Here is a 19,058-nt window from a genome sequence, read left to right as displayed (position 1 = left end):
GTACAGAGGTTCACACACTAGTTACTTTACAAACTATAGACAGTACACTCAAAACAAAATTAACACTGACTAACAATGATACGACTAATAATAATAAAAAATATAATATAAAGAATTGTGCAAGAATAAAAAAATAAAAAATTGGGGGTTAGCATTAGCAACACTGAAGGGCTAACACTGCTTAGCAACAGTAGCTTGTGAAGTCCAAAAAGGCACGTTTCCTGTAGTTGGTTCAGTTCGAGGCCGGTCTGTATTCACACCAGAGTTTGTATGGAAGTGGACAGAAGACCACCTCAAAAATTAGTCTCTGTTGGTTGTTTGATGTGCACCAGGGTTCACGAGTGTATTCACAACTGCATAAAAGGTCCGGACCACCGGGAGAAACAAAGGGGACCAAATGTGTCAAGTTAGGTTTTTCATGTATTCTGGGAAATACTGATGATGAGTTGAGACTAAAACACAGAGTCAAGGCTAAAAAGCTWTAATATGTGATAATAAAGTTTGTATTMGTTTCTATGTTCWGCRCAATACATGAGTTGAAACGTGATGACAGTGACATTTAGTAAATTAGCTCTAGAGCTAAAATAGATTAGCTCGAAGCATAAAGCTAAAGCTAACAGGCTAAAGCTGAGGTTCTTCTTTCATGAAGCTCTGTTGTCCATCCATCATTTTCAGTTTCAGGCTGAGTCATTTCTACCTTCTCCTCTCTGTCAGAGTGCTCAGGCTTCATTTAGAAAGAGCTGAACATCAGACATCATCTATAATTTATTGTTCAAGCTGGAGAGATGTTGCACCACAGCAGCCAGTAAACATCATTTACCCAGAATGCTTTGTGTCATCCATGTGACAGTATACACTTTATATAATTTTTTTTCTGTATAAAAACTAAACGGCCTACAACATATTTACAGTATGGTTATTATAGTTGTACATGTTTAACAAATAAATTTAAATGTTACAGCTAGCTGGAGTTRAGCCTTACTTGCACTCTTCATCCAGCAGGTGGAACAGCGCCGTGGGCTTCTTGCTGATCAGGTCGATGCAGCCCGTGTTGTCGATGTAATCGATGTTTCTCCAGCTGATGCCCTCCGCCCTGTATTCCTCCTGCAGGGTCAGGCGATAAAAACAGACAGAACATGTTATTCATTTGTTTTAACAATTAAAACGGGAAGGTTCTTGGCATTCTCTGATGTCTGCAGACTCTGTCTGAACTCTTCCCGTTTTAATAATGAAAGAGGCATTCAGAGCATTTGTCATCATTCTTCCACATTAATGCTATTTTCCTGTCTTCCTGGGAAACAGATTTAACCAATAAAGACTTTAATCCAACGGGGGTTTGAATTAAAAAGGAAGAAGAAGAAGAAGAAAAAAGCACGGGAATCTTAGTTTTTCCAGCTTCTCTTGTTGTTTGCCTGAAGTCAAAGAGCTGATTATTAAATCAACTGAACTGACACGGTTAGTTTTAACGTTGCTGTAAGAGAAAATGGGTAAATATTCCAAAGACAAGTATAATTTTATTATAATTAAATAAAAAATTACCATCTCTTTAGAGAATCTGATGCTTATACAGTACAAAGCTGTTTCCATCAAATTAACACTACAAACCTAACCTAACATTGGATCTGCTTTATAAACTTGTATGAAAGAGGACAGTGAAGCTCGTTGTGTGAACAGACACATTTCAAACAGCAGAAATCTCTTAACTGAAGAYGTATGTAGTGATGTTTAATGCAGTTTAACAGTAGTGCAACAAACGTATATGARGCWTGTTATTGAGTTTGTGAGTCAGGAGGGAGCTGAGTCAGGTGTTGGTCTGTGGAGAAGCAGCTCAGCACTGAGCAGGACACAGGACCCACCCCTTCCATCACATCAGGTCAGATTCATATCAATGAAAGACACTCCTCATTTTTATTAAACTAAACAAAAAACATGTCTCTCAAAATATTTTAAAAAATCTGCCAAATGGAAATGTTTCTACAGACTGAAATAGAGTTTTATTGTAAATAATGCAAAAAGCATTTTCTCTATTGCTGCTGTAGAACTTTAAATAATTTTAAGCTAAATGTGTGAGATTATGGATAAATGAATCATTAGCAGATTTCTGCAATAGAAAATCACAACATGACAGAAATTAATGAGAATATTTTTAATTGTCAGCATCCATTGCTTCAGACTTTAACATTAATCAAAAACCTTCTTTGCCTAAATTTGTGTTTTAAATGAACAACAAAGTTATCCTTTGACTCCTTCAAACTCAACATGATCATTAACTCATTATTAAGAACTTTTTTCGAGGTAAATGAGTTGCTGCTGATTTGTTAGTTTATATCTGAAGTGTTGAATCATCCATTCACTCAGTCCAGATGTGGTGGAGCAGAGGAACCTCTAAAACATGAAGGATGGGGGCCCTCCAAGACCTCATGCATCAAAGAGTGCAGCTTTCATACTGAAGGTCGACATGCAGTACGGGACAAATTGGAAAAATTGCGTAATAGAAACATTCAGATTTATCAAACTGTGTGCACGTGTTCTGCTCTCCTTTCTTTCATACATCCCATCTAATGTGTAATGGATGAGGCCCCTCTCCAACGCCTCCATTAAAATCTGTAAACATTTTCATAAATTCACTGCGGACAAAGAAACAAGCTGATCAGAACTGCATGAAACGACTAAATGGACAACTTCAAACAGGATTATGGGGTTAAAAAAATATTGACTGGCAGAGAAGCCATTTGGAACATAAGAGCAAACAAATACAAATATAATAAAATACGTTTAATTGAACATCGATGTGCCCTTAAGCAAATCATTTAGCAGGTCAGACCAGAGCGGAGTGACTCACAGGCTGGCAGATGAATGGAAATACTCAGTAACTGTATCTGAGGGTGTGAGGCAGGCTTGAATGGAAATATGTAGCAAACCAGTTTTTGGACAATTCATCCCAGCTGAATCCTGTTCAGAGGCTTCGTTTTCCCCACACATTCTGCTAACCACGTCCTCCACCTGCCCTTTTTAACAGGATCACGTTAGTCTGTGAGCACGGTCATTATCATGTACCTTTGATTGGAAAACAAGAAGTAGGATTGTCAGAAATATAAATGGTGAGTTCTTATTGAAATTACAAACATTGGATGGCTTTAAGCTTCTTCAACTTTAATGAGAAAAAAAACTGAGGTCATGTTTCACCTGACAGGAACCCTGGAATCAAGCTTTCCTCTCTGGCTCCGTTTGATAAAGAGATTACCACCAATCTAACAGTACAAATTGATCCTTACATGAAATTAAACACTCATGTAAACTCKATTATTAAATCCTGACTGACCAAATTCAAGCCCATTCTTTGACAGTAATCTTGTCATTATTTCACGCGTTCATAACTTTAAACAAAATTGCTCGTTTACATCTGGCTCAGAATGCAGGGGACAGATTTTTAACTAAGATCTTGTAGGTTTTTAAATGCCTCAGCAGCTCTGGCCCTCTTACCTCTCTGATCCTATACGTCCCACTGCGCTCCCTCAGGTCAGCTGATCAGYGGTTTTTAACAGTTCCTCGCTCAAGACTCAAACACAGAGGGGATAGATCCTTCTCTGCTGCAGGTCCAAAGTCGTGGAATGATCTGCCATTAAAAGTCAGGCAGTATGCCTCTCTCAGATTTTAAGACACATTTAAAAGAAACACCATTATTCTCTTGCCTTTGACTGAGTGAGTTGGTTCTCAACAGTATTTTGAGCATTTCTACTGTTTCCTGGTTCTCTGTTACTATTATTATTATTGTTTATATTTTCATTTTCTTTATAATTTTTGTTGATCTGGGTATCTCATCCTGTGCTCTATGTATCTGTTGTATTGTACAACATTTTGGTTGGCCGTGTGCCATTTTAAATACTTCATAAATAAAACCGGTGTGGTATTATTCCCGCTGTCTTTGCAACACGTTAGCAAAGCTAGAGTGTAAAAGTCATGGCTGCCTCTTGGGGAGCCAGCCAAGCCACCCACAAACACCACCTAATGACCCCAAACCAACCCCATTTTGCCCTCCCAACTACCACTTAATCAGGTGGTCAGGAGGACCCCACCGCCACACCAAACATTAGTGGGGTTCGAGGGTTACTAAAATCCAAACAATTGGCAGATGTCCCARCTCCGACCATGTGCAGCATTTTTTTCCCATCTTGAATCTAGAGATGCACAATACAGGGCGAGTCAAAAGACTCAGGAAGAAAAAATATATATATATCTAAATACTCCAGCAAGGAATGGTTGAGGGGTCCTGTTTTTTTTAGGCCCAAGCTATGTTTACATGCATAACGGTGTATGTGTTTACATACACCAGGCTTTTATTCAGAATATAATTACTGATATGCACAGTGTTGTAAACTTCCCAAAAAAAAACAAACAAAAAAAAAACAGTTCTACTTCCGTGATGAACATAAACAACTGTTCTGTGTCTTCTGAGCACCCAGAATGGACCCGCTCCAGGTTTTAATAACAGTGGAGACGTTACTGCACTCTCTGATTGAGCTGCAGGCGAAGCAACATGTGACTTATGGTGCGTTCACACCAAACGCGATTTCAGCGTCAGGAGCAGCAGGTTTACATGCAAAGTCTATGGTGGACGCGCTTCAAGCAACGTCGGGAAGTTCTGCGGCGCCTCAAGCGCGATTAGAGCAGCRCGATTTGGACGATTTGGACGATCTGAGCGTCGAACGCTCAGATCGTCCAAATCGTCCAAATCGCTGAAGTTGGGAAATCTGAACTTTTGCAGCTCGACGCGCAGCGTCAACCAATCAGAGAGACTCCACTGTGTGACGTAGCGACATATTTCCCGACGGGACAGTTTACTGAATGATGTCCACTAACCCGAAACAGACGGAGCTCCTGCTCTTTAGCTGAAATGAGTGCTGCAGTCGTGTCCTGATCCGCAGCAATGCGTGACAGCGACTCATCAGACTGAAAAAAATAGTCCTGAAAGCGAGCTGTGAGCCTCTTCTCTGAATTATCTGGTGAATTAATTATGAATTAATTATCTGATGAACGTGACACGTTCTGGCTGTCTGTAAATAAAGCAAAGCCACTTCCTCGTCCGACATTAAACGGAGCCCGACAGAGGAGGGAGGGGCGGCTGTCGCCGTGCGGCGCTTCAACAACTGTCCTGCGTCTGACCTCAAAGTGCACAAGCTTCAGACTTCAGCGTTGGCTGCGATTTTGAAGCTGAAATCGCATTCGGTGTGAACGCACCATTACTGTATTTATTTATTCATTTTGTCGGAGCAGTGAATGCTGTTTGTCTTCCTTCTTTACCGGAAGAGAGAGCGGGAGGAAATAAACATCCCTGAAAGCTCTGTGCTGCCCCTCCCTCCACAGAAGTCATGCAGTCAGGTCAGTTTTCCACAACCAGAAATACATGATCAGAGTTAAGTGTTTACATCCACTCTGTTCAGATTATCAAATAAACCATCCCTCTCATTCAAATTACAAATTCATTCAGATTGAACTGAATCAGATCAGAATATTCTGATTGGAGTGTTTACTTGATGGATTTTTATCCTGATTGGCCATTTATTCCGCTTACATATGTCCATGTAAACATAGCTTCTGTCCAGAACATGACCGCCATATAGAAATACATATGAAAGTTAAAATTAATTCTGAGACTTGGAACGTATTACAGCAGTATATTTATTTGAGTGTTTCCAGTGCATACAGGCAGAGAGAGACTGCAGACAGAGCAGTAAGAAGGAGGATGACTTATTAACTGACTTTAGGATAGAACTGATCATGTTACTTTAAAGGCGGCTCACACAGACACACATGATCCACTCAATACCTGATGTAACCAAATGGTTCTAACTGAGTGGTCACAAATTATTGCACAAACTTCCCTTGTTTTAGAGTCACTGTGACGTTTGAAGGATTGTAAAAGAAGACATGTGTTTATTGGCTTCATCAGTTAAAGATAACGCACCTGTTCGAGCTTGAAGATGTGCTGGTTGAAGTAATGCTGAAGACGCTCGTTGGCGAAGTTGATGCAGAACTGTTCAAAGCTGTTGTTCTCGTAGTCCTCAAAACCAAAAATGTCGAGCACTCCGATGGACAAAATCTGAGAACACACACAAGGATTTTCACCGTTTGTCTAAAATCTTTGGATCGTCCTGAACGTAAGAAAACCGTATCTTTCAAGTGAAGCTTCAGAAAGACTGTCATCAAAAGATCGATAAAGTAAATGCTTTTATTTTGAAATCTCACGGTCGTAAGACAGCTGATAAGTGTGGTCTGATTTTACCTTGGTGGTCTCCTCCAGGTCCTTGATGTTCAGCAGAGCGTGGTTGATCCTGAAGACGATCCAGTCAAACAGAGCACTGTACAGAGACTTGGCCATGGAGTCTCGCACCGTGCCAGCCTGAATCATGGATAACATGGATATTAGTTATAAACATAAAATAAACCTACCTGAAAATATTWAAACACCTTTGTTTTTGCTCYCATTTTGCATGAGCTGAACTCARAYCTCCAAAACTGTTCACAAATGTGTRTAAACCTGTTAGTGAGCACTTCTCCTCACAGCCGTGGCCTATCAAGACCCTGATTAGACAGAATGGTTGCTGCACAGGCTGGACACAACAGGCCACTTTAAAATGTGCAGAGAAGTACTCACCTGTTCACCATTGTTTTACTTTGAGTTTCACTAAAATACATCCAGTAGTTCATGAGAWATTTTGCTAACAGCCAAACAGGGTTGACTAGAACAGTTAAGGCTACAGTKTGAAGCAAAGAGGCAGCCCTCTGAGAGCATGTTGGGGAGGACTCTCAGCTACGATCACCACATTTTAGCTCCACATCTCTTTAACTTATSATGTTAAAACCATTTTTGTTTTGTTTTTAAGTTTGATCAGCCCAGATACATACATGTCAACTTGTACGGACCRTCCGTAAATAAGGATTTTATGTCATTTTGCAGGTATACGGACGTATAGAGTAATTTCACGGAATTTTTGAAGTCTTACGGACTTTTTCAAAACCTCATTTTCAAATTTATSTAACATGTCAGGGCCTATAGGATTCTGTTCTGCCGCTAGAAATAAGTTTTGAACTTTTTCCTCTTTCCTTTCCTCCTGCTTCGCAGAAGACGCTTTCATTACCGCAGCCAACAGAGTTTAGGTTCTTTAAATCCAGCACTGATCGTCAGCCTTACTGTCCTCCTGAAGAGACAAACCGTGTAAATTCCTGCTTCTGCTGGAAAGATTTGACCTKTCTGCTCCACAGGGGAGCCAGAGTCTTCAGAAACTAAACAAGCAGCTATACCCCACGTCAAACAACCTCCATCTCCAAATATCTAACCAGAGGATTTTAAAGCACACCAATTACGTCTTTATTGCGTCAGGACGGATATTTTTCTAACCCCCTCTCCTCCCCCCGTACAGAATGCGCTTTAATGACCTGAAAGCTTTTCATTAATAGAAGGAAGTTGGGTTCAAATTGTTTCCAAAGCCTCATGAATCTGACCAAAAGAGAGGAAACGCATCACTCAGATTTCTTTTATGTTTGCGTCGTCGTTCAGTTAACGGGCGACGAGGCTGCAGGAGCGATGTTCACACCCAGACCACCCAGAGTGCTTCTAAAACAATCAGTGATCCAGCAGGTCATTACGAGGTTCAGTGGGAATATTTACTATCTTCTGAAGAAATGCTGTCAGGACTGCTTCAGTAAAATGAAACTATTAAAGACTTTATTTCATTACGATTCATTTATTTATTTATTTATTTAAAAAGGACAGTGACCTAGCCTGGCCCTTGTCTTCCTATGCAGCTCAGCTCAATTCTAGTTTCCCTTCACTGCTCCGTCTGGGACTTCTCCCATTGAGATGGATTTCACTGGCAAATTTTCATTCAGGCCAATCAGAGAACAGAACATCAATTTTCTGCGCAGTGTCTGCTTGTAGTTTATTTTACCTGCGTCAATCAGCAAACAGAAGGAGGAGTTTTGAACGACGTCGACTTTCTGCGCAGTGTCTGCTAGTTATTTTAGCATACGGCAGTGGAGGAAGTGAATGAAGCCAGTCCGTATTGATAAGGCTTCCAAATTAAAATAAACTTGTCTGACAAAGCAGCAGCTCTCATTTACAGTCGTCTCGTTCGGCTCGGTACTTTTCTCCTCTCAGTAGGGTTGTTTACAGCRCACRCGATTTCCGGTTAGCTTCTTAGCTTAGCCTCCGTCACAGCGACATACGTCGCAGCCAACTGATCCAATCATTTTAAACTTCAGCAGAGGCCACGCCTCCTGCAAGAAATCGATTCTCTATGCATCAAGTCCAGACCCTTGTACGTAGCAAAGTGAAGGACAGGGTCTGGTTTTAACCAGGCTAACAGTGAACAATAATCAACATTACATCTGCATAAGGGAGTTCTGAGAAAACTGTGGACTGAGCCTGAAAATTTGAACAAACACACCGTACAGGCCTCTCCCCCTCGCTGCACGACATTTACCCTGTCCATAGCTGTTTCCATTGACCACGAAAATGTGCAAATTAGAATTTCAAAAATAAATTGCTTAATGGAAACACATCAATTTAGAAAAAAACATGTTTTTCGACAAAATGTTTTGCGCTAGGGTAAGGTGGTTTTTCTGCAGTTTTAAAATTGGTGTATTTCGCAAAACTGAAATGGAAACACTTTTTTTTGCATCACAGGAGTCACGTGATCAAGAACCTGCTGTTTCTACTGGCGAAAAAGACAAAGAAGAAGACAACAGGAAGTAGAAGTAGTAAAATCACCGACTACAATTTCCCAAAAACGCAGCATACGTAGCCACTCCCAAATATGAGGGGCTTGTCACTCGAAAGCCTCGATAAGACGCCAACGTCTCCTCTGAGGGTGAGCTCTAGTGTTGTGTTTACATCCGTTGCCGCCATGTTTGTAATGACTTATCGCGAGAACAAATGTATTCACGCGTGACTTTAACAGCATTTCTTACTTAATGGAAACACAGCTATTGCTAAACTGTTTTGTCGACATTAACAGAGTATCGACAAAGTTWTGCGCACATTTGCGATGGAAACGCAGCTCATGACTGTCTGTTTCTGACTGGGAGCAGTGTATTTCTACAAACTGCAGCAGGACCACTGGGAGGAGATTAATTTTTTTCTCAGATTAACTGTCTCATATTCTACTGTCAGGACATACTGATAGTTTTAACAGATATGTAAAAAAAACKTTTTTTTCTTAAGTTACCTACTGCAGCTTTAAAGGAAGGCAAAGGAGTTAGCACAGTGGCTAATTATCATCAGTTGTCTTATAATTCCGTCATCCGGATGAGTTTGGAGTTAATAGAATCTGTGYAGATTTGACTTGATTCGGTCAAAATAATTCCATAATGTGCTCTCATCTGAAGACTTGTTTGTTTTCAGAGCRGAGGTCCCAATGAAAACTGTGGGGGGTGCATTCCCCTTCTTGTTGGGGGACTTTGTGTTTGCTAATGTGTGTCTGTGTGTGTTGTCGAGTGGCTGCAGACGAGGGGAGTTGGAGGAGATCCGGTGCTGGTGCACACTGTCCCATAAACATGACTGGGTCAGAGGGAGGGGTCACCATTAAGCCCCTCTTCTCCACGAGCGTGCTTTTAAGCGCTTCTCATTGATTCAGCGTTGGCTAAATGTGTCTCCATTTTCAGTTCCAACTGCGTTTTTTGGATCCATCCCAGTAGGTTGCTCCTGGTCGTTGAGGCCAAGTACTGCACCCCGACTCTGAGCCGAGGCAGAACAAATAAATTTCCCTTGTCTTATTTTCACTAATAAGAAATCAGCATGAAGATACAAACATCAAACGGCTTTCATGCCACTCAAGAGTCAAATGGTGACTGCAAGAACTGTCCATCTAACCAAGTTTTAAAACCTTATATCCAGCCAAAAGTCTTTTTGATCTTGTTTTGAGACTATTTTACTAACAAGAACTGATTGTGTAAGAATAATAATCTTGTTTTCAGAATGTGTAAGATTATTTGTCTTGTTAGCCTGAAAATTTGACTCAAAAAAAATTCTGCCAATGGAGTAAGAAAATTTTACTTGGTAAGATTCTTGAAATAAGAAAAAAATGAGTCAAATCAAGTATTTCAAGAATCTTACCAAGTAAAATTTTCTTACTCCATTGGCAGAAATTTTTGACTTAATTTGAGTCAAATTTTCAGACTAACAAGACAAATAATCTTACACATTCTGAAAACAAGATTATTATTCTTACACAATCAGTTCTTGTTAGTAAAATAGTCTCAAAACAAGATCAAAAAGACTTTTGACTGGATATAAGGTTTTAAAACTTGGTTAGATGGATAGTTTTTAAGAAATTGTTGATTCTGGGGTGAATGTTAGGACCCAGTTTTCTCTCAGAGGGACTCGTTTGCGATTGTCCCATCCAGCTCTTCAACAAGAGGACAAACCAAAAACGGTCCCAAAAACCCCTGTGTGTCTCACCTCGGCCAGTCTGTAGGGAACGATCAGCTTCTCCCCGACTGTCACCGTCTTCCGTGTGGTCAGAGCTTCTATCAGCATCTCTTCTTTCACCTGGTGATGCCAGGGAGACGATGAAAATTAATCAAAACAGTTTAAATGAAAGTAGTAGTATTGTTTGTATGGTGTCTCGGTGCAGCACCTCCAGCAGCTCAGAGACCACAGGCAGCTCCTCTGGGTTGCAGATGTCTATGGAGTCGTCCCTGTAGGTTTTCCTCTTGTAGCGGATGTTCCCCAGGTGAAGGATGGCCGACAGCAGAGAGAATATCCTGTTTAACAGTTAACAAATAATGAAAATATGCTGGAGAGGAAGCACACAGAGCAAACATTTCTAAAGCTACTTGCAAAAGAGAAATCTAAAACAAATCTTTAAGCTTTATAAAAACAGATCATCGACATATATATTTAAAGGCCTAAAGCTCAAAGGGTTTGTTGTGAAACAGTCTGACATCAAATTTTAGCTCGATTAGTAAAATTGACTGAGAGCACTGCCTTAGAAAACACTAAGCCCTCCAGGTACCACCATTACGACACACACTGAGAAAACAAAAAAAACAAACAGCAGTCCAAACTGATAAGTTTACATTATTTTGTGACATGAATTCTAGTCCTGGTTGAAGAGGTGTTTAACTCTCCTGTTATGTTCGTTTCTGAGGAACAGCAATAATCTTCCTGGGTCAGTTTCACCCGGGGCACGTTTATTCATGCTATAGTGTCAGAAACCAAAAAATAAATAAATAAATAAAAATCCCCCTAAACATTTTTATATCTGATTATTAACTTAATTACTATTTCAATCAATATTTGTGAATTGATGTTTTTTTAATTTCAGATAAAGGATCAATGAGGACAATTCACTTGTTTTCCTTAAAAAAAAAAAGGCATGTTACATTTTTTTATGTCCAATACAAAAACATACACCAAAAAACAAAAAAACAATGATTATTCATTAAACTCTGACTGTCTGCCACAAACTTTGAGCCACTGTGACATTAGGGTCTAAAGCAGTGGAAGTTGCTCAAACCACTTGTACCATATTGTCCTGCTAGCGCGCGCTAGCCCCTCACCTAGCAACCCCCGGGTGAGGCTCCACCTCCAGTMCAAAAAGCCGTCAGTTGTTGTTGTGTAATGCGCAGCTCAATTCACAACAAGCCTCCAAYAGGGCAATGGGTAGAGTGTTGGACCAGAGAGCGGGAGACCAGGGTTTGAGACCAACACGTCACAAACTATTTAATTATTTATTTTCATTCGTTATGAACACGTTTTCTCATGTACCTCTATTGTTTTTAGCTTTAGCCTATTTGTTCGAGTTTCAGAGGTATTTTGACCGCTGCTGCTCCAATTACCTGCCCTGCTAACAGCATGCAGAGTGAGCGCAGAGCTCCGACAGGAGGAGGGGGAGCAAAAAGAAAAGCCGTGACCACGACTCTGCCTCTGGGTCTGACTCAGGGTCTCATATATATGGTTGTACATCAGAGCTTCTGTTATTACTAGCCATGCTAATGTAAACGCTGGCTTTGAAGGGCGGAGCTTGGAGGGTGTTACCAACAGAGCTCATTAACATAAACAGCTAATTTTGAACAGAAGTCAGAGCAGGCAGAACTAGAAAATGGGAAATTTTATTATCTGAGAATTATTTTGTGCATTAAATTGAATGAACATGGTCTGGATAGTCCACAGACATACCATAAAAGTTTCTAGGACCCATAATTGGTCTCCTTTAAAAACTTTTTTTTTTACTTTAAAATGGGTCAATTTGACCCGCAACATAACAGGAGGGTTAAAATGTGACAGCTTCATGCCTTGCCTGCTGAGAACATCAAGTACACTTTAGTTTTAGGTCTTCTAAGGCCTGATAACAACTCAATACAAGTTTAAGATACTTTCAGTCAAAATCCATCATGGCTTTCTGACAATTATTGAAAATATTTATAATAATTCAAATGTGTGTCTGTGATCCATGTTGAGTTTTGTGAAGCAAGTTCACCTCTAAAGAGTACTGCAGTTCAACATTTCACAGTATTTGTGTGTCACTCACTGTTTGCGCGTGGCAGGAAGAAATCCCACCATTTCCATGGCCAACTGAAGCCTCTCAAAGTCATGCTTCAGATCCTCTCCTTCAACAGTGAAACAGTCCTGCAGACAATAACAAAACAAAAACACTACAGAGGCTGCTGGGACGGAGCGGCATGAAAACCAAAAGAGCTAATGACAAGTTGCAAGCGAGGTTTAGAAGTCCTCCCTGAAGCCTGTTGACATAAACTGTGCCTTAATGTTTGCAGTGTTTACAGAACGTCTCGCTAACATGCTGAAAATAGTTCATGTTAGTTTAGTTTGTAGCTGAAAGGGAAAAACAGCGAAGTTGCCTGAAGTAGACAAAATAAATGACGCATAATGAAGAATGTCAAGGTCACACAAACAACAAACACTGCAGCCCGACTCGTGAACAGCAACATGTGCAAGTTCTGCTCGTGGAGTGAAAATGCTGGCCCCAATCCCCATCTTTAAAGGCAGTCCGCAGAAATTTGGCAAGCTGGGAAAATAGAGCTGTGAGGAGCAGTAATTTATGGCTTTGTTTGTGTTCAAGTGACGGGTGATGAACTAAAATAGCAGTAAAGAGAAACAGGAGGGACGCTTGCAAATAGAAAATGTCACAAGCAAATTAACTTGTGAATAGCTGAGCTCACTAACAGCAGATTAACATTAAATCATGAGGTCTCTGCAAGAACAGGACAGTGCATCATTATAATAACTACTAAACATGCGACTTGTTTGTCTTTAATAAGACTGGGACATATTTTAATGAAACAACTAATTCAATCACCTCAAGCATCAATAATGTGAGCTCTGCTCTTTGTTCGTCTCACTGTAGCTGCTATAATTATCCTCAGCTGAAGCCCAAACACAAAACCGCATTTTTGACCACCTCCTCGTTCCCTACATGAACTCTAACGTATTCTGCTTCCACAGCAGAAAAGTCAACATTTATTCCTTTGAGAGAAAAATAGATCCCACTACTTTTAAGTTTAACAAATCTGTTAAAAACATGAAAAACACATCATTTACATTTTGACCTAATATCTAAGAATATAGTTGTTTTTCCTCTGATTACACAGGATTATAATCTCAAATGAGACATAAAACATAAATTTACAGTAAGGTTGCCATTTAAATGATGAAAAAAAAAGTAATAAAGCAAATAATAATTTAGCTGTAACAAACAATAAGCTGCTATATTGCTGAATACTGAGCTCACACTTACCTGTCCTCTGCATTCTTCATAATTTCGATTTTAAATAACAAAACCTGTCAGTAGGTCACTTGCATGTGAGCACTGGGAGTGTCTGGAAATGCAGTTTGTTTTAGAATAAAATTCTATTTAATAAAGAAAAAAAAACTGTAGAACAAGCGCGGGGGGACCTAAAGAGTTTCATTTGCCAGATAGTGAACCTGCTTTATTRTTATGAATTTAAGGCTGTGTCAGTGTTTACTGACTTTAATCACCTGTTTAAAAAGCATCAAAACCTAATCAGTAGGTACTATCTTTGCGATGGTAATTTAACGTTTTCACAGGTAAAAAACGTGTGTTACCTGGTAATTTAACATGTTTTCACAGGTAAAAAAAACACGTGTGTTACCTGGTAATTTAACATGTTTTCACAGGTAAAAAAAACACGTGTTACCTGGTAATTTAACATGTTTTCACAGGTAAAAAACACGTGTTTCACCTGGTAATTTAACATGTTTTCACAGGTAAAAAAAAACATGTGTTTCACCTGGTAATTTAACATGTTTTCACAGGTAAAAAACATGTGTGTTACCTGGTAATTTAACATGTTTTCACAGGTAAAAACACGTGTGTTACCTGGTAATTTAACATGTTTTCACAGGTAAAAAACACGTGTGTTACCTGGTAATTTAACATGTTTTCACAGGTAAAAAACGTGTGTTACCTGGTAATTTAACATGTTTTCACAGGTAAAAACACGTGTTTTACCTGGTAATTTAACATGTTTTCACAGGTAAAAACACGTGTGTTACCTGGTAATTTAACATGTTTTCACAGGTAAAAAAACATGTTTCACCTGGTAATTTAACATGTTTTCACAGGTAAAAAAACATGTTTCACCTGGTAATTTAACATGTTTTCACAGGTAAAAAACACGTGTTTTACCTGGTAATTTAACATGTTTTCACAGGTAAAAAACACGTGTTTCACCTGGTAATTTAACATGTTTTCACAGGTAAAAAACACGTGTTTCACCTGGTAATTTAACATGTTTTCACAGGTAAAAAACATGCAATTCTCCATGTGAAGTTACAAATATGTGACGTTAATAAAATGAAACACGAATTAGCAGCGTGTTGTAGAGGGAAAAAGTGAAAAAACAAATGAATAAAAACAGAATCCAGTGCAGTTTTTGAAGTAGAGATTTCTGTGCATTAACATCAAAAACACAACAATTCACACATCATTCTTGATCAATGACGTCTTCCAATCCAGCATTTCTACAGCGGAGTGGGACACTGTCAGTGGAGGAGGTGCTTCCTCTGATTTTTAAATAAATCAGAGTATATAACTAAAATAAGCCATCCTGCATGTTTAAAATGAATCTGATTTTCTTTTTAAAACTGAAGGTCAGAAGTGGAAATGCTGCACTGGTCAATGATCAAAAAGAGACAACACAGACAGTTGACTGTGAGCAGGACACCACTCAACATATCAGCATAACTCAGAAAAAGCAGCCCATAAAACAACTAAGATAAAACACCCGGCACACAAACCAGGAAACAACCAAGAAGCAACAAAAAAATGATTAAAAGGAAAGGGAAGAGTGTGCGACTGCRTTACCAAAAAAACAAAGTGGGTCTTTTTCTAAAAGGTGACAATAAATCTACTTTTCTCCGTACATGTGCAGACACAGAGCACAGATACTGACCGGTTCGCTCTCATAGTAACTGTCCCAGTGCAGCTGCCTCGGTGTCTTTTTCATCTGCAGATGTTAGGGCAGAGTTCACAGGCAGCCAGGTCAGGGTTAGATGGCAGCGTTCAAATGAAAACACAAATTTTACACTTCAACACTCATGGGCAAACGGCAGCAGTAAGCTGAGCATTTCTGTTTGTTGAAGTCAGACATGAACATCAGGAGCTCAGTGTCAGATTGAAAGGAAATATTGAAAAGCACAAACATTAGTGAACGCAGAAACGCTACAGATGAAGATTAAACCAGTAGTGGGCACAGCTAACCCAAAAGTTAGCTACGCTAACTCATATTCCGCTAGCTAAAATGATAGCTTTGCTGACGCTAAACAGCCAAACAAGTAAAAAACTTAGCTAATCGCTAACCGCTAAGACTACTTTCACTCAGTCTGCATCACACATCGTTGTCTCTTCCAAGCTGAAGACTGGGACTGACACAAACCTGTTGATGTTAGTTAGCTGTTAGCGGAAGCTAATTGGTCTCTAATTGGCACGGTTTTCATATTTAGTGAAAATGCTAATCTGCTAAACGAAAAATCAGTACCACTATTAGCTGTTAGCGGAACCATGCCCACCACTGGACATTAAACAAATTTCGTATTTATAAATCACAAAAACCAACTAGTTTTAAGCTTTGTGAATTATGTACGCGTAACGTTCGTCAGTAAAGCAGCATCCTGAGAGCAGACAGGTGGGCCAGAACAAACTACTCAGGATGAAGGCTCACAGGAGAGGAGGAGGAGGATGTGAGCGGTGTATAAGTGTGTGTATGTATACGCACACATGTTTTCATGTGCACACCAGTGGCTGTGAGGAATGGAAGGAATTCCCTGCTCTCCCTCTGCGTAGGCGGAAGGATTTTGGAGGAGGGGACCGGGTCTCTGGTTGTCGTGGCGTGACTCTGGAAGCCCAGAGGCAGAGGGCGCGACAAGTTTAGCAGAACGTAAGCTTAACGTGCGTTTAAAAGTTCGTGTTGAATTTTGGTTTTAAACTCAGCAAAAACAGGAAATTTATTTTTCCTCATTGCTGTTTTTCTGAGTAGCCAAAAATACATTTTTGAGAACCAAAAATGAATGCAAAACCTACACAGAAGCCCACAAATCCTAAAACAATAAAATATCTGTTGTTTCTAAAATAATTCTAACGGTGCAGTTCTGTTGTGTTGAACAGTGTGTCCTTTGTGTCCTGAGCTCTCACTTTCTATTTCTGGACACTGAGAACAACAAACTGATGGCAGAGATGCAAACACTCACAACTCTACACATGAACAAGAAGCATGTTAAACACATCAACGACAAATAAAAACCAGTTTTCCTGGTTTCCTGTTTCTTTGTTTTTAATCGTCTCCTCAGTTTGAGCTCCTACCTGACTGAGGTAATGGTATTCTTCAGGCTTCTTGAGGTGAAAGGCTTGTCTCTCTTCTTCACTTGCTCCTGCCAGCAGGTAGTAAAACACATGGTAGTTTCTAAAAAGAAAAGAAGCAGTTGAATAGAAATGTTTTTTTTTTCTGAACTCAAACTCAGTCGTTAAACAGTCAAAGTTGATGAGGTGGAAGAAGAAGCTGCGCAGACGACTAAACAATCTAATGCCTAAACGAAGAACCAAGAGTTCAAATGTCATTTAAAAATAAAAGTTGTTCTTACGAAGAGTGCACTGATAAACCAAAAGCTGATTTATCGTCATTGGTTTTCTTAATTTTGGGAGACAGGCCGATACTTAGATAAGATCAATCACTCCACAAAGATCTGAAAATCAGCCACTGTCACCTTTTGCTCTGCAGTGAGACGACCTGATGTCCAGTTAAAACAAGTGTGTGTTGTTTCAAGGGTATTGTTCAACGTTTTTCAGTAAAATAAGATTGGAACATTGAAGGTGTATTGTGACATCAAAACACCTGACAGTGTCAGTTATTTAAAAAAATCGATATAGGACAAAATCGGAATGGGCAGATCAGACTTTTTAAAGATCTGTTATCGGACAGAAAACTGCAATCGCTGCAGCCCTATTTCTTACAGCAGGTTCTTTTTCTTCTTCCTCTTTTGCTGTAAGAATGCCTTTRTTTGCCTGAAATTTTCTCAGTCAGCTGTTACTGGTTAGGGAAATCTGAAAATCTGTTCTGTCATTTTTTTATTTCCTCTCAGAGTCATCAACACAGATACATGATAGTTTAATACACATACGTTTTGCAAAAGAAGAACCCAATTGTCTCTGACTCACACTAATGATAGTTTTATAAAATTGTGTTGCTTTAAAAACAGACCTTATATTGTTGGAAATAGGTCTTACAAAAATAATAATAATAAATCGATCCAATTTTAAAAAAATTTAATGAACAAAAAACCTTGGTTGTAACTACAGACGCATCGATGCAAGTTTTGTAGGCTGATACCCATTTTCCGTTATAGATTTTGTTTCAGTGAACCCAAACAAACTCACACATTCATGAATATCTGCAGTCTTGAAACAAATACATTCTCAAATTAATTATGTGATCTGTTCTTTTTTTTTTTTTTTTTTTTTTTTTTTTAAGAAAAATTTTTTTTTTTTTTTTTTTTTTTTTTTTTTTGCTTTAAGACAACTGTATTTTTATTAGTGTTTTTTTCCCATATACACATAAAAGAGTAAATGTGTGCTTTCATCCCAGTCCTGGTCTGACTAACCATTAGCTTAACTCTCCTGAGAAAACCTTTGCTCTGAATTCCAAACTGATTATGCTCCCAGGCATTTCCACTGCAGGTAAGATACTGACAACTCCACGGAACCTCTTAAAAAACACAAACCAATCCATTATTACCCTTTATCTCATTTTTACCAAACTCAAAACATAAAAGCAAATAAGAACATGAGAACCTAGAAAAATTTAATTCTGTCTGTATTTTGCAAACAGAATTAGGTTCACCAATAACTATTAAACAAAAACAACAACAACAACAACAACAACAACTGTATGTTGGTACACACTGCAATCACTACAGCACTGGTGAGTTGTTACGTTTTTCATAAACAAAAGCAATTCTTTGTCACCATAGTCTGTTGCTTTTTTCATTTACTTCATGTCCAGCCAGACTAAACAAGTTCTCACTCTACAAATTATCTTTTGGGTTTCTTTACTCGTGGTAAATAAAAGAAAGAAAAAAGAACTACACTGATGACGTTTGCTGTGGCTTCTGTGTGCTGTGCTGATGGTGCGTTCAAAGACCTAAAAAATGTCAGATTTCTCAGTACTGACCATTTAAAGACCAGAGAGAGAAACATCCTTTAGTGCAGTGTTTCCCAAAGTTGGGTTCAGGACCCAAAGTGGGGTCCCAAAACATCAAGGTGGGGTCCTTAAAAGATTTTCTGAAATAATTACGTTTTTGCCTTAGTTGATACAAATGAGTGAGGTTAGTGTATTTAATATGGATAAATGTAGTATAAAAAATATTGTTACTATGCCCATGTTTTGTTGACCTGATACAAATGTCTATCATCCAAAAATAGTTGGGGGCTCAGGTCTCTGCTACTGTGATTTTGTGGGTCAAAAGCTGGAACCACTGCACTTTGGTTCCCAAAGTTGGGCTTGGGACCCAATTATGGGTCATG

The 19,058-nt window shown here is 39.2% G+C and overlaps 1 protein-coding gene across 8 annotated transcripts in view; it reads right to left on the bottom strand.

The window, feature by feature from the left end:
- The window catches only part of myo9aa (myosin IXAa), a 143,092-nt gene that overhangs the window by 50,898 nt on the left and 73,136 nt on the right, over window positions 1-19,058 (bottom strand). For 7 of the 8 annotated variants that reach the window (XM_014001575.1, XM_014001577.1, XM_014001579.1 and 4 more), the window contains exons 5-12: window positions 16,842-16,941; window positions 15,436-15,489; window positions 12,534-12,631; window positions 10,638-10,764; window positions 10,460-10,549; window positions 6,284-6,400; window positions 5,966-6,100; window positions 983-1,104 (exon numbers count right to left, since the gene is read on the bottom strand). In XM_014001575.1, the coding sequence (XP_013857029.1) occupies window positions 983-1,104; window positions 5,966-6,100; window positions 6,284-6,400; window positions 10,460-10,549; window positions 10,638-10,764; window positions 12,534-12,631; window positions 15,436-15,489; window positions 16,842-16,941 (843 nt within the window). The remainder of the gene's footprint in view (window positions 1-982; window positions 1,105-5,965; window positions 6,101-6,283; window positions 6,401-10,459; window positions 10,550-10,637; window positions 10,765-12,533; window positions 12,632-15,435; window positions 15,490-16,841; window positions 16,942-19,058) is intronic. The other variant, XM_014001578.1, reaches the window with a different exon arrangement.

The sequence above is a fragment of the Austrofundulus limnaeus genome, unplaced genomic scaffold (assembly GCF_001266775.1).
Source record: "Austrofundulus limnaeus strain Quisiro unplaced genomic scaffold, Austrofundulus_limnaeus-1.0 Scaffold9, whole genome shotgun sequence".
Classification (NCBI taxonomy): Eukaryota; Metazoa; Chordata; class Actinopteri; order Cyprinodontiformes; family Rivulidae; genus Austrofundulus; species Austrofundulus limnaeus.
Note: the sequence above shows the minus strand (reverse complement) of the source record. Positions and strands in the feature narration are given on the sequence as shown.